The following is a 16,428-nucleotide window of genomic DNA, read 5'->3' as shown; positions in this document are numbered from 1 at the left end:
CACTTGCCTGCTTCAATCCGACCTTCATACAAATGGAACTGCATAATGGGGCTGATAACAAGCTAGCACTTGTAACTGTTACTATTGCTGTGGATAACAAAATTCTTGTGACTTTAATCCAAGAGATTGTGTATACCAACAGCACTTATAAAACTATGAAAGTTTCCATGTCAGTTTATAAGTAGTAGAATCCCAGAAGTGGAGCTGTGGCTCAAGCAGTAGAGGGCTTGCCTTGAGCTGAGGGGCAGCGCCTAGGTCCAGAGTTCAAGCCCCACAATGGATTAAAAAAAAAAAAAAAAAATGACCTAAGTAGTAGAATCCCTCAGAAATCTCATGTTCTTGAAATTCCTAGTAGTAGGTCCAAAGGAACTGTGAAATTGAGAAAAAGCAAAAACAACTCACAAGGCTTCCCATGCTCCTTTCCTAACAAAAACTATAATTCCATTAGCCTTATGACAAACAAGAGTTTCAACAAACTTTGGAATCCAGATAATGTTTTTGACCCCTGACCAAAGTACAACAATGACAAAACAAAGAAAGAAGACCCCCAAGTAGCAAAAGAATGTGAGAAGAGAAAACAAAATAAGAGCAAAAGTGAAGTATGACAGAAATGAGACTAGTCTTCCTCTAGCCCTCTTCTAGGAAATCCTGGCCAACAGAGGAAGGATCCCATTGTAAAGCATGGATAAGCAGTTGGGTGGGAAGTTGGGTTCTCTGACTAGATGTAGTGGAAAGTCTGCCCACAGAGGCTTCAGTATTGAACAGAGCAATGTGTCTATTAGAACACACTGCCATTTGTTCCTGGGCCTGTTCATCATTCACATGTGATCCCTGGAGCCCACCACAAACTCTAGACGAGATCAGGCGCATTCAGGTGGTATGGCCGTGAGCGACTACCACAAACTCTAGAAAGCATAGAGTATCATTTTCTGCTGAAGAACACTATCTGACATATCTCAGAAAAGACACTGAATTGTATCTACTCTTATGTCTAATTTTTGTATGGTCTTAAACAGAAAACTAGTGCCTGAGAAGACTTTATACATTTTCAGCTCTATAATTCTTCATTTCCTCACTCAACCACATCATATGGGAAAAAAAATAAGCTCAATTTATTATAATTACAGTCACTCAGATTATCTTTATTATCAGACAATAAAGAAAATGTAATAATTTTCTTTAAAAAGTACTTTGTTACAAATATACTTATTAATAAAAAAAATCTTACTATTCTTTATTTTACTATATTCTATCAATTTAAAAGCAAACAACTGATTTCTATTATATTCAGTAACAAGTTTTATTTTTGATTTGATGATGTGTTAATATGCATACTAGTACATTTTAATAAATGCAAATTAGATAACTAATAGAATAAAATGGGCATTTAGAGCTTTATGGGAAAACTGATAGAAAGCGAGTTCTAAAATCTAGTTTATTTGTGGAAAACGCAGACACGTCTTAGAGAAGAAAACATTACTAAAGTATGAATAATTTTAAAGGAAGTAGAAGAAAATAATCAATATTGCACAGAAAATCAAATCCATTTTACCTTTTTATGGGTGGGAGAGTTAGGAGAAGAAAGCTAAATTACCTTTCTAGAAAATGGTACTCTCCCACTTTCTCCCAACCTTTTAATGCCAGGGAGCAATCGTATGGCTTTGGGTTTTCTATGACAACATCCCACTACTGAGCTACATCTACAACTGAAATAGTACCTTCCACTTCTAGAGCACAAGGTACTTCAAATATTAGGCTTAATAATAGTGAGAGACTATTATTAAAGAATACAACTACAACACAATGATTTAACAGCGAAAATAAGAATTTAGAATAATTATTCCCATTGTCAACTTTTAATCAACAGCACAGAAAATCTAGAAGTTATAGGAATTCTTTAATGTAGGGGAAAATAAGGAGCAGAGAAGCAACCATGAAGCAACCATTCATACTAGCTACTCAGCTAAAATCTGAGGATCACAATTCAAAGCCAGCCCAGATAAGAAAGTCCATGAGACTCTTTAATTAAGCACAATAAGTCTGGAAGTACAACTGTGGCTGAAATGGTACAGTATAGTGCCAGCTTTGAGGAGAATAAAGCTAAAAGACAGTGCCCAGGTACTGACTTTAAGTCTGATATAAAAAAAAAATCATTTTTAAAAGGAGAAACATTAAACATTAGTTATTAAGCTTGAATGCATATACCATCTATGGTTATAAGTGATTGGGGCATGTAGAAATTAAGTCTAAATGTGACTTTACAAGAAAAATATTTTGCGAAAATGCATCACGTAGAATTATTAAAACAATAAAAATCTGTAATTCATATGATGAGAAAAGCAGCTTTTAATCACAATTAGATCAACAGGATAAACAATTCATTGGGCTATGATCACATGTCTTATACTGCTAGAAAAAGTAAAGTAATGAAAGTTGTCACAGGAGTTGCCAGTACGTATTGCTAAGTCAAACTATCACTTAGTGCAAATTGGAATTATGTACGTTTATTAAAAACGTGATAAGAATATTAAGCTGTGTCCAAAGTTACATAATGTGATCATTACATACCAGCCAATTCATTAAACAGTTATAAAACAATATTACGTAATGTTACCTAAAAATGTATTTTATATACATGAAACTTACTTGCAGTTGAACTGAATTGTGCTTAAGGCCTTCCACAATAGAAGAAAATCTGTCGATTTTTCTTTCTTCTCCAGCAGAAGTTAAAGCTTCTAAAACTTCTTCAAGGCTATTGGAAATTTTCAGTGAATTAATTAATTTGCAAGAGCAAATAACACAAATGCTATAATTCAATTACTGTACCCCACTAAAGGAGATGATGTGTCTAGGCAACCAGCAAGACTTTAGAAGTACCAGGCTGGGCCCAGAGCATCTATCAGATGTACTGCTTTACTTACAATTATTAATGCATATTAGTGTAACTAAATGGACTTCACTGAATTTCTACACATGCAGATATAGTGTTTCAGTGGTGCCTATCTTTCCCGCCACCCTCTGTTACCTCCTTTTCCTCTGCCCAAGTTTCAACTCTTTCACCTTCTATAAAATTCCCTTTTCTAGGTTCAGGTTATTTATTTTTTCTTTTCCACGTTCTCACATTTGACAGACAAAATATAATTCTTGTCTTTCTGTGTTTTGTATACAGTATTGTGCTCAGCACATTTTATGTTTTCACTCATCCCTCAAAAAATATTCTACACCTAGCATTTGTAACATGCTTACTATATAGCAGGCACTCTTTGAACTACTTTCTAAACATTAAATACTTTATATTTATTTAAATTTTTAAATTATACAAAACAACTCTACATATCTTCTGGGTACCAATATGTGTGTACACTGTGTAACACTCAAGTCAGCATAAGAAGTTCCAGCACCTCAAATATTTATCATTCCTTTATAGGAAAAATATTGAGTCCTGACATACACCGGTGGCTCACGCCTATAATCCTAGCTACTCAGGAGGCTGAGATCTGAGGATCTTGGTTCAAAGCCAGCCTAGGCAGGAAAGTCCATGAGACTCTTATCTCCAATAAACCACTAGAAAACCAGAAGTGGTGCTGTGGCTCAAGCAGTAGAGCGCTCACCTTGAGCTGAAGAGCACAGGAACAGTGCCCATGCCCAGAGTTCAAGCCCCACGACCAACTAAAACGTATATACACATATATTGAGTATATTGAGTATTGTATATACATATATTGTATATACATATATTGTATATTGAGTCCTTTTTATCCTAGCTTTTATGAAATATATAACTAAGCCCAATGGTTCGCACTTATTACTCCCAGCTATTCAGGAGGCAGAGATTAGGAAGATCACAGTTCAAGGCTAGCCTGGCAAAAAAATTAGCAAGACTCAATCCCAATAAACAACCAAGGCATGGTTCACACCTATAATGCCAGCTATGCAAGAGGCACAGATAGGAGAACCTTCCATCCATGTAAGCACAAGGCCAAAAATGTAATATAAAATGAAAAATAACCAAAATCAAAAATAATTTGGGGTGTAGTTCATGAATTAGAGTGCTTACCTAGAAAGCACAAGGTCCTAAATTCAGTCCACAGGACAACCAAAAAGCAAAGAGAAGAAATAACAGTAATGATGATATCTAGAATTAAGCCTACAAAGGATAGAGAGAGAGAGAGAGAGAGAGAGAGAGAGAGAGAAAGAGATAGATAGATGATAGATAGATAGATAGATAGATAGATAGATAGATAGATAGATAGATAGAACAACTATATTCAATAGGCACTATATATTAACCCATTTTATAGACTACAAAACTAAGGAAGAAAACTTTAAGCAATCTGCTCAAGGTCTCACTTCTGCAGGAAGGCAATGACCTGACCAAATGACCTACATAGGGACATTAAAATGCTTTTAACCAGTATGCTTTAAAATGCCTAGAAGGAAATAAAGTTGTAATAGACAAACACATGTAGCAGCAATGTATTATACTCAAAATTAGTAATTACGAAAATGTAATTTAAACAAGTATACCACCATCTCCTTTAAAGAACAGTTTTGTATCTAGCCACCATAGATGCTATCAGAAGACAAAAACATATGACCTATGTGTTATTTATCATTTTAGTACCCATTCTGAACTCAAAAAACAATAAAACTAATAAAGGAGAGAGAGGGGAAAATAAAGAGAAAAATGAATAAAGAAAGAGACAAGAAGACTGGGATGAGAAAATGGAAAGTGAGTCTAAAAGGAGAAAGAAAAACAGAGATGGGGATGGCGGAAGAGGTAATATAGAGAAAGAAAGAAGATACAGGGAGGAAGGAAAGAAATCGAAGGGAAAATGGAAGAAGCAATCATGCATATCAACACACATGCATGCATGCTACCTATCAACTTGCAGATTTGCACACTCAAATTGGGAAACTGAAGGGAAAGTTCAGGGTAAATGCCCAGTCTGATAGCTGAGACTACAGTTGGGTTTAGCTAAACTTCTGAAAATTATCCCACATGTTCACAGGGAGCCAGATCTGGCTGGTACCTAGACACTAATTTAGGAAAATCTGAGTGGGCTCAACCCACCTGCTGCAAGAGGGGCTGCCCAGGGTTGGCTGACAGGTAAGTGCAGCCCTCCACTGCCTGGCTTCATCCTGTGCGAGAGCTGCTGCTCTTCTTCTCATTATTCAAGTTTTACCCTTTACAAAGGCATTTAAAATGTCTCTTTATAATCAAAACCCCAGTCATCTTTTATAAGGAAAGGTTTTTATGTGTATAATTATCAGTGGTCTTTTAGTTCTAGCTCTAACAAATGTGGTCTAAGATTTTCTAACCTTAACCTGTAAAGTACTCTCACATATATAAATGTATAAATCTGTATTGCATATAAATTTCCAAATAGTAATAAGTCTGTGACTATAAGGAAAAACACATGATCTACAATTTGAAATAATTCTGACAGAAAAATTAAATAAGAAAGAGAATCCATTTATATATTTACTAGCTACATTGAGAATGTTTATATAGAGTTCAAGTCACAACAGTACAAATTATTATGAAAAATTGCATTTGCATAGAAATATTCTTTGTCATAACTAAGGTATCAGTAGAAAAATAATTATTAATTGCTCAAATACTTCTATATTTTAGTATACTAAGTAATTTTAATTTTAATATACTACACTGAAATTCTAGAGTAGGAAATACAAAATGATTTTTTTTCAATGAATGCATAAGAAGAGAAAAACACTTACATGCTCTCCTCGCCTACGATGCAGACCGCAGAGAGAAGTTTGACCACATCAGTCATCATACTGGGGTGCTGAGGATCCATGGCTTTAGCCAACAAAGAAAGGCTCCTCTCCTCGCTCATAATCCTCTCTAAGCCATACTGATATTTTTTAGGGAAAAAGAATACAGAAAGGAAATTCAGTGTTAGCAGTCAATGAGGAAATGGTGCCCTAAAGGAAACACACATGTCCAAAAAATATAATACATTTTACACTCAGTAATGCCTGAAAATATAAAAACCCTATATAATACCCTAAAACAACAATATTCACTTGTGTCAAGAACTAATGATACTCAAATTCACAGAGAACCTACAAGGCATGTGAGATTCATATAAATAGGAACAAACAAACAAGCATACAAATTCTGACACAGACAATAAGCTGTGAGCATCATTTTTCCTGGTGAAGAAAGTTGATAGGAGTGCTACAGTCAAAGTAAACACATAGATGAATACTTCTTGGGAAGATGTAATGTGCACTACACTGTGTGCAATTACATGCCACTTCCATGCAAGGAAACTATCTGCAATTAAATTAACCCCATATAAAAAAAATTCTATCACTGCAGCATGTAACAATGTAAAACAATTTGTTGTTGAGTTATTTCACTTTTTCCTTCCTACGTATTAGAAATCCAATCAATTTTATACTGAGCATATCTCAATTTACACGTAACACATTCAGATGCTCAAAACTACATTTGGCTACCATATTCCATAGTGCAGGACCAAATATTAACACACAGTTCATAACTGGGTAAGGGCGAAGGCAGTGAGGGAAAGATACTACAAGCAGACTCCAATAATAATAGGTGTGTTCTTATCAGAACCATTATTTGTCATCTGGAAGATAATGGAAGTTGCAAACACACATATGTAAGTAGAATTATTAAAAATAGAGACAAAGTTTAATTACCACTGCCCATATGTTATAGGGGATATGTTCATGACAGACTGTCTCTATCTATGGGCCTACTTAATCTATAGAACAATCAACATGTAAAGAAATACTAGGAAGAAAACAACACTATTTACCTATAAGACAAATTAAAGTATGCTACAAAAGAGTGCATAGTTGGTCATAATATTAATAATAAAAATAAGGCATTAATCTCATCAATAAACTTATCAATTGTAGCCCAAAATTAGCACAATATATATGCATCAATGTCAAATCTGTAACAAGCTTATTAGACTTAAATACTGGATTATATCCTATTTATAGCTATCTTATATATGACATTTATGTAAAGAAACATACACATAGAGCTGAAATATTACATTTCCTTTAAACCACTATTTAAAGAACACAAGAAAAACAGAAGAAACATAAGCCAATGGACCAAGTTACATACTATAATGTAATTTTTGGATAGACTTTACTTTCTTGTTAGTGATGGAGGACAATTTACAAAGAGACAGCTAAACAAGTCCACAGATGCTCACTTCTGTGTTATTCTGGGCTGTTTCGTGATTGGAAGGAGAATCCATAACTGACAGGGCAGTAACCACATCAGCTTCAATAATCATTCCAGGGAATTGTCAGAAGCTTATAAAGTACAATTAAATCTAACCCTGAGTTTGTCAATAAGTAAGGCAGGGTGGTATATGCCTACAATCCAAGATACCTCGCAGACAGACAGGTTGAGGTCAACCCTGGCCAAAAAAGATACTTCAGAGAATAAGCCAGCAGTAGTGTCTCAAACATGTAATCCTAACTGTTCTGGAAGCATAGATAGGAAGATCACAGTCTAGGCAAAACAAACAAACCACCAACAACAAAACTTGAGACCTTGTCTGAAAAACAACTAAAACAAAAAGGACTAACTAGGTTGCTCAAGTAATAGATTACCAGCCTACAACTCCAGTATCACCATAAAAGGGAAGAAGGAAAAAAGGAGAAAACCAAGAAGGGATGGAAAAGGGAAAGGAGGGAGAGAAAGAGAAGTAGGGGAAAAGTTATAACTGAGCTTAAAATTCAAAAATAATATTTAAAACTGAAAAATAAGTTGAAGTGGAATAAATAATAGAAAATAAAGACATAATGACTAGCTGGCTCTGTCCCAATAAACCTGGGGGGTACAAGAAAGCTTGTCCCATTATTCCCTTTCATTTCCCACCCAAGTCTGTCCTTAGCTAGGACCTTTCTCCCTAGAAGTATGTCAAGACTGATGGCGATGTCTTTCTGACATCCTACCCAATGCTTCTATCTAGCCCTATGGTCCCAACTACTGTGGTTGAAGCCCTTAATATGAATGAGCAGTCTCATTTCATGATTCTGAACATGATCACAGTGCCCCAAAAGCCAACTAGCAGCAGTCTATGATTTTCCTGATGTAAATAGGTAGTACTCATTTAATACTGGAATTAAACTAGACTCCCAGTTCTTAATGTCCATAACTAACAAGGAAGTGCTACATACTTGTATAAAATTAGTCTTTCAATTATTAATTTTTAAAAAATGTTGACTGTGACAAATAGTCAACTTACCAGTGCTAACTAGCATTAAAGTCCTGTATTATAAAATAGAGAGGTAGAGAAAAGTATGGAAGGTTTAAGAATGTAGCTCTTCTGAATGGCAAGGACCCACTCTGGGAAATATGATAACTGCCCAGTTCTAAACTGAAGCCCAATGTCAGGTTCTATTTGCATTCTACATGGGGCCCATTATTACCTAATGGGTGGAATGTCTTTTAGGTAGGGGATCTGTGTAAGAGGCTCAACATCTGATAAAACATTGCAACTATATGACTACTGGTGATAAACAGATATCCACAATGAGTTAATCCTACTTAAAGCAGAGGGAATGTGAGAAAAGGATAGCCTCAGGAGCAAAGAAAACTTGTGTGGGTATACACCTCAAAGCAACACACCAACACTTTACCCATCAAACTGAAATCTGTGCTAATTTTCTTAGAATGTAAACAAACAAAATAGTCTTTCATCCATACCTTTATATTTTTCTTCCTGAGTGGACAGAATATTCTTCCATTTCAAAAGAATTTTAGCCTATGCTAAATATTATAGAAAATCCACTTTCCTATATCATCAACATTGGTCATATTAATAACATAATTATTGGTACAAAATAAGGTTCCACATTTTTCTCATAAAACCAATATGTTAATCTTTCAACAAACACTAGCAAAGACTTCACAATAACATTTTCAAAAGATTTTGTATTTACAGATGTGATCAATAAACTTGATGAAAACCACCAACTTGCCTTGGAATAAGAATGTGTAACTTGGGCTGGGAAGGTGGTTCAGTGGTAGAGCGCTTGCCTTGCATGCATGAGGCCCTGGGTTCAATTCCTCAGCACCACATAAGCAAAAAAGAAAAAAGCCGGAAGTGGTGCTGTGGCTCAAGTGGTAGAGCGCTAGCCTTGAGCTGAAGAGCTGAGGGACAGCGCCCAGGCCCAGAGTTCAGTCCCCACGACAGGACCCAAAAAAAAAAAAAAAAAGAAAGAAAAAAAGAATGTGTAACTTGACCAAAGACTTGAAAGACTTGACTTCACGTATTAGGTTTAGAGTTAGGATAAATATTAAAATATTTATCCTAAATATCAGTAAATTCATTTTTTATTCTAATTAATATGGTAACAACTTCAAATCCAAAGGCAATTTTTATGGAATCACATGTGCAAATTAAAAGACTTCAAACCAATGATAATATAGTGCATTCTATAAAAATACAAGCACATGGGCTGGGAATATGACCTAGTGATAGAGTGCTTATTAGCATGCATGAAGCCCCGGGTTCAATTCCGCAGTAACACATACACAGAAAATGCAGGAAGTGGCACTGTGGCTCAAGTGGTCGACCACTAGCCTTGAGCTGAAAAGCTCAGGGATAGTGCCCAAGCCCAGAGTTCAAGCCCTATGACTGACCAAAAAATAAAAAAACTAAAACCAAGTAGTAATGATGTCTTCTATATAATAATTTGCTTAAACCAAGATATTGTTCTCTACTTCAAGATCCACATGTCCCTTTGGTTTGGAAAAAATGTTGCTGAAGTTCCTGTACTCTTAGCCTTCCCACAAAGTTGCCAGTTCTCCACAATCACGATACAAAGAGAATCTTAGACCTACAGACTCAGTAGGAAGTCAATTCCCTCAGTCAGGAGTTTCTTGCTTCTCTTCATTTAATATTAAAATAGTTCATCTGGAGATATCTAGTTCATATTACCTAAAATCTTTTGATTTATACATTAGATACTTTCCTTGAAAGTCCTGATTGGAGGAGGAAAAAGTATTTCATTGGTTAGAACTAAAAAACTTAGCTCCAAAAAAAAAAAAAAAAAAATGTTTTAACAATACTAGTAATTTCATAATTAGAACATATAAATATTTGCTATAGTTAATAAAGTTTAAAAGCCACTTTTTAAAGTACTAGTATTATTTTCTAAAGATGTTTCAAAAAATATCAAGAGGAACTATATGGGTACTTTTTCTCTAAAACAATAATCACAACACTATGGTAACATTTCCTCCCTGATGTCCTAAAATGCCTATCATTACTCTACACATCATGAGGTAGATGAGCTTAGATATTGAAGCCAAAGAAATGGCAGGAGATTATGATAATTTCAGCAATTAACAGTATATGAGGGGAAAAAAATACTGTCAAATAAATTCAACTTCAGTAAAGAACCACAGCATAATTTTAAATAGCAAATCCTATAGAGTCTCTATAGTAAGCTGGCTCTCAATATTACTTGTTCCATTTTTGAACCTGATCATACTTGTTTACATTAATTTCATTATTCGTAGATAATTCCTACAATGTCATTTTTTAATCCTAGAATATAAGAAGTTTTCCAAAGTGAATCTCTGGTAATATGGTTATTATTGAAGACTAGTAATTACTGAAGATTAGTAATTATGTATCATTTTAAAGTAGAATCATGATGTATTTTTGAAAATGAAAAAGCAAAGGATAAAAATGAAGACAGAAAGGGAGAAAGCAAAATGAAAGTGGGAGGAGTTAAGCTTCAGAAAAGGTCCCATTAAATCCCAACTTTTCTTACTGCAAAATAGTATATTTCATGCAAAACTTAAATCCAATCCACTGTTCTTGCCAGTATGCACATCATGGCATACATCCCATTAATGCAACTGAAATCTTCTATTATAAAAATCAATTATAAGAATTTGAAATGTACACATTAATTATATATACATACCTGTGTATTCATCAGAGCCTTTAGACACTGGATGACTTTGTGTTGATTCTTCTTTACAACTTTGTCTTGGCTGTATTAACATAGAAGATATCAGTATAAGAGTTATAATTGGACATACAAAATTATTTAAGGGAAAATTACTAACAATACTTACCTTTTTTCATTAATTAGTTTTTCCAAAATGTCTAGTAATAATCCAAGTCCCTCATATCCAAAACTCTCCACCCAACTGAAAAATGAAAGAAAAGATATAAACTAAGTCAGAATTTTAGAACACCATGAATACTGAATGTAATAAGTACTGTACACATTTAATACTTGTAAACTGTAAAATCAAAGCAACATCAAATACAAAGTCATCTATGATTGAATAGTGAAAGGAGGAAGGAAAATAAGAGGCAGTGAAGAGCTAACCTCGCCATCTCTGGCCTGTGGGAATCAAGTATACCATCACTTCTTTGCCCTATAGTATTTCATAGTAACACAGGTATTTACATTAATGAATGAGAAAAATTACTAATCAGATTTACCCACACACGATTACATAAAACATTAGTTTGGATTATTCCCAGAGCAGAATATGGGCAAGTGAGTGTCAAGGAAGACTATAGACAGAAGATTAAGAAGAAGGAAGGAAGGAAGGAAGGAAGGAAGGAAGGAAGGAAGGAAGGAAGGAAGGAAGGAAGGAAGGAAGGAAGGAAGGAAGGAAGGAAGGAAGGAAGGAAGGAAGGAAGGAAGGAAGGAAGGAAGGAAGGAAGGAAGGAAGGAAGGAGAGACTTGACAAAATTAATCAAAACAAAAGGGATACTTTAAGAGAACTTCCCAAACATCTAAAATGGATTTGTTTAACTTTTAAAATCTTATAAGTCCCAACTGAAAAAACATTTCAGTTGCCTTAATACAAATCAATTTTAAATGAATAATTCACTCTGGCTAAATTATGCTTGTTTCATAAAACTATTTCTGGAACTGTTTACATTAATTTTATTATTCCTACAATAATTCCTAGAATTTTACTTTTAAAATACTAGAATATAAAAACATGGTGTTTAAGAAACTAAGTCATCATTACCACAAGACAACACCCTTTACCCTTTGATTATAGAAAAACTACCTAGATAGAAATGAATTCTTATTTCATGGGGATTTAGAAGCATAAGCCAATAAATAGAATAACAATAAAGTCTAGAAAAACTAAAGAGAAAAGATAATATGGCTGCTTTGCACATATTTCTTTGAATGTATTTTTGTATGCATGATTTTATGTATCAAGGATTTGAAAAAAAATACAAAACTTCATTCAAATAGTCAAAAATTATGACATCATGGGATAGAGGCATGGTTCAGGTAGAAAAAAAGCTTTGGAGCAGGGATGAGTCCCTGAGTTTAATCTCCAGTACTGCCATAAAACAGAACAAAGCAAAAACAAAAGAATATCCTGAAGAATAAAAGTCTAGGTTACAGAATAGAAAATGTTACCATTTTCTTGACTTATGTTACCATATAATATATGCAATGAAAACAATAGCATAAAGTCTATAATGACCAAACCAACAGTTCCTTAGAGAACGATAAACATAGTCCAATGGGACACAACAAAAAGCATGGAAATAAACCTACACATCTATAGCCAACTGGTTTGCCATAAAGGTGCCAAGTATGCGCTGCAGAAAAATAGTCTTTTCAATAAAGGGGACTGGGAAATCTTACTGCCCACTTATAGAATCAAAGTAAGTTCCTCTCTCTTACCATATATAAAATTTATTCTGCTGATGTAAAGATACAATAAAACTTGAAACCATGAAATCCTTACAAGACAATGTGGAAGAATATCTCAGAACACTGGAATACATACTCATATTTTTGGATAAGAATCCAAAGGTACCCAAAAATTGGCAAACTGGACTACACCATACTAAAAAGCTTTTGTACAGCAAAGAAAACACCTCCAGAGTAATGACTGCCTACAGAAGGCCAACTTATACATCTGACAAGAAGTTAATATAATATCTAGAATAAATAGAGAGCTACAAAAACTCAGACAATAATTTTATTTTTAAATGGCTAATACATTTAAATAGACATTTTTCAAAAAAAATCTACAAATGCCAAACAGTCCAGGACAATGTTCTGCATCACTAATAGTAAGGAAGATGTAATCAAAAATACTATGAGATATAATGTCATTTTAGTTAAGAATAGCTAGTATCAAAAAGACTGAAGTTAACAAACTGTTCTGGCAACATACACAAAACAAGAGTCCTTATACACTGGGGCTGGGAAGTTGGCTCAGTGGTAGAGCGCTTGCCTTGCATGAATGAGGCCCTGGGTTCGATTCCTCAGCACCACATAAGCAAAAAGAATAAAGCCAGAAGTGGTGCTGTGGCTCAAGTGGTAGAGCGCTAGCCTTGTGCTGAAGACCTGAGGGACAGAACCCAGGCCCAAGGTTCAGGACCCATAACTGACAAAAAAATAAATAAGGGACTGGGAAGGTGGCACAGTGGTAGAGTGCTTGCTTTGCATGCATGAGGCCCTGGGTTCGATTCCTCAGCACCACATAAGCAAAAAGAAAAAAAGCCGGAAGTGGTGCGGTGGCTCAAGTGGTAGAGCGCTAGCCTTGAGTTGAAGAGCTGAGGGACAGCGCCCAGGCCCAGAGTTCAGACCCCACGACCGGACCCAAAAAGAAAGCCCTTACACACTACTGGGAGGATATAACTTAGTACAGCTATGATAGAAACATTATAATAGTTACTTAGAAAAAGATCCAGCATCAGGTCCCAATGCTTCATACCTATATTCCTACCTACTCAGGAGTCTGAGAACTGAAAATCACAGTTCAAAGCCAGTCCATGCATGCAAAAAAGCTCATGAGACTCTTATCTCCAATTAGCCATCATAAAATCCAGAAGTATAACTCGTTCAAGTGGTAGTACACCAGCCTTAAGCTAAGGGACAGCACTCAGGACCTTCATTCAAGTCCTCCCCCTGCCTCAAAAAAAAAAATCTACCATATGAAGAAATTCAACTACTAGATATACTTCCAAAGTATGGAAATCAGCATGTCTAAAAATCACAAGCACTCTCATATTTATCACAGTACTTCAAAAAAGAGACTTAATACGAAAACAATCTAGATGTCGAGCAATGAGACTGAATAAAGAAAATATGGTATATATATATACACACACACACACACACACACACACACACACACACACACACACACACACACACACATACATATATATACGCACACAACAGAATAGTATTAAAATAGAAAAAAAAGAACAAAATCTTAGCATTTGTGAATATATGGACAGAACTAGAGATCATTTCATTGAGTGAAACAAGGTATGCACAGAAAGACAAGAAACACATGATCTCACTCATACATGAAATTTAAAAAAGTGCTCTTACAAACATTGAGAGTACAAAGGTAGAGAAAAAGATGGAAGGAATAGTGGAAAGTAGCTAATTAATGGGTACTGAATCACAGATAAGATCAAGTAGTTCTAGGGTACCACTGTAAAATACAGTAACAACAGACATCTGTTTTGTACTGCTTATTGCCAAAAGCCAGAAGAAGAATGTTTAATATTTACACCACAAAGAAACAGTGGGTTCCATATCTTAGCTATAGTAAATAATGCTGGAATAACATAGTTGCGCTGGTAGCTTTAGTATGGTCTTGTTTGTAATCATTCGAGTAAATGCCCAAAAACAGGATTGCTGGGTCACAGAGAAGGTCTATGTGGAATCTTTTGAGGGCCCTCTATACTACTTTCCAAAGTGGTTGAACAAGTTTACACTACCACCAACAAAGCAGTAGGGATCCCTTCTGTCCACATCCCCTCCAGCATTTGTTGTTATTAGAGTTCTTGATTACAGCCATTCTAACTGGGGTGAGGTGGTATCTTAATGTTGTTTTGATTTGCATTTCTTTTATGGCTAGGGAGGTTGAGCATTTTTTCATGTGTCTATTGGCCATCCTTCTTTCTTCTTCACAGAAGTTTCTCTTTAAGTCTTTAGCCCACTTATTTATTGGGCAGTTATTTCTTTGAGGATTTGTTGTTGGGGGATTTAATTTTTTGAGTTCTAAGTATATTTTAGATATGAGACCTTTGTCTGTTGTATGGCTAGTGAAGATCTTCTCCCAATCGGTGGGCTTTCTATTGATTTTGCTAGCTACGTCCTTTGCCATGCAGAAGCTCTGCAATTTCATGCAATCCCATTTGTCCAAACTTTCTTTTTAGGAAAATTTGGGCCTGTGCCAAGGAGACCTAGATGCCCCTCAGTAGATGAATGGATCAAGAAAACGTGATATATATATACAATGGAATTCTATGCCTCCATCAGAAAGAATGACATTGTCCCATTTGTTAGGAAATGAGAAGACTAGGAAAAAATTATAGTAAGTGAAGTAAGCCAGGCCCAAAGAAACATAGGACCCATGGTTTCCCTTATTTGTAATAACTAGTACATGTCTGAGACAAGCAGAAACAGTAAGATAAGTTGATGTTAGGCAAAATGAACCCCAAGATAAGGACTCCAATGATTTTTCTTTCTTGCTATTGTTTCTAACATATTTATAAAATGATTTCTTTGTTGCTTTGTATGTCCCTCCCCCACATTATACCTCTGTTTTCACTGTATTAGATGTTGGTATAATTTGTGGAGGGGAAGGGAAAAAACAAATTGTTTAAATAGGGATACAGGTGGACCCACTGCAACAATGAGATGTACAAGTCATTATGTCAAAAAACGAACTTTACAACTTTGGCCCGGGGGAGAGAGGGGGCCAGGGCAGAGGAGGAAGGGAAAACAAAAGAGGAGGCAACAATGCTTGTTAAGAAATGTACTCATAAGACTATACTTTCAGGGATCATTTCTATAGTTCGTTACTAGAGAAATTTAATTGATCATGTAGAGCACCCCTGAGAATCCAAGAACCATAGGAAGAACCCAGTAGCTGCAGCCCCCAAGAAGGTGGATTAAATGGCAGGAACTCCCAAATACCTCTCAGTCCTATCTATCAACATTAACGGACTTAACTCTCCAATTAAGCAACACATTGTCTAGTTGGATTAAAAAGCAAGATCCTTCTATCTGCTGCCTTCAGGAGTCACATCTTGCCCATAAACACAAACACTTTTTCAATGTTAAAGGCAGGAACAAAATCTACCAAGCAAACGGACCCCATAAACAGGCGGGAGTTGCAATCCTAATATCAGATAAAATAGACTTCAAATTAAAATTAGTGAGAAGAGATAAAGAAGGTCACTACATACTAATTAAGGGATCTCTCCTTCAGGAGGATATTACAATTCTAAATATCTATTCGCCAAACAACGGAGCATCCAAATTTATCCAAGAAATACAAGTTTCCCTCAAATCCCACATAGATCCAAAGACATTAATTGTTGGGGATTTTAACACACCACTTTCCCCACTAGATAGATCAAC

At 35.3% G+C, this 16,428-nt stretch overlaps 1 protein-coding gene and 1 pseudogene across 1 annotated transcript in view; one reads left to right on the top strand and one right to left on the bottom strand.

Moving 5' to 3' along the window:
* Diaph3 (diaphanous related formin 3) overlaps window positions 1-16,428 on the bottom strand; it is a 446,709-nt gene that overhangs the window by 306,616 nt on the left and 123,665 nt on the right. Inside the window, exons 6-9 of the mRNA XM_042685827.1 lie at window positions 11,120-11,194; window positions 10,966-11,035; window positions 5,743-5,879; window positions 2,647-2,752 (exon numbers count right to left, since the gene is read on the bottom strand). Of these exons, the coding sequence (XP_042541761.1) occupies window positions 2,647-2,752; window positions 5,743-5,879; window positions 10,966-11,035; window positions 11,120-11,194 (388 nt within the window). The remainder of the gene's footprint in view (window positions 1-2,646; window positions 2,753-5,742; window positions 5,880-10,965; window positions 11,036-11,119; window positions 11,195-16,428) is intronic.
* Window positions 15,829-15,922, top strand: LOC122112974 (annotated as a pseudogene).

Source organism: Dipodomys spectabilis, unplaced genomic scaffold, assembly GCF_019054845.1.
Source record: "Dipodomys spectabilis isolate Male_0828 unplaced genomic scaffold, ASM1905484v1 ptg000095l, whole genome shotgun sequence".
NCBI lineage: Eukaryota > Metazoa > Chordata > Mammalia > Rodentia > Heteromyidae > Dipodomys > Dipodomys spectabilis.
This window is presented reverse-complemented; position numbering and strand designations above follow the sequence as displayed.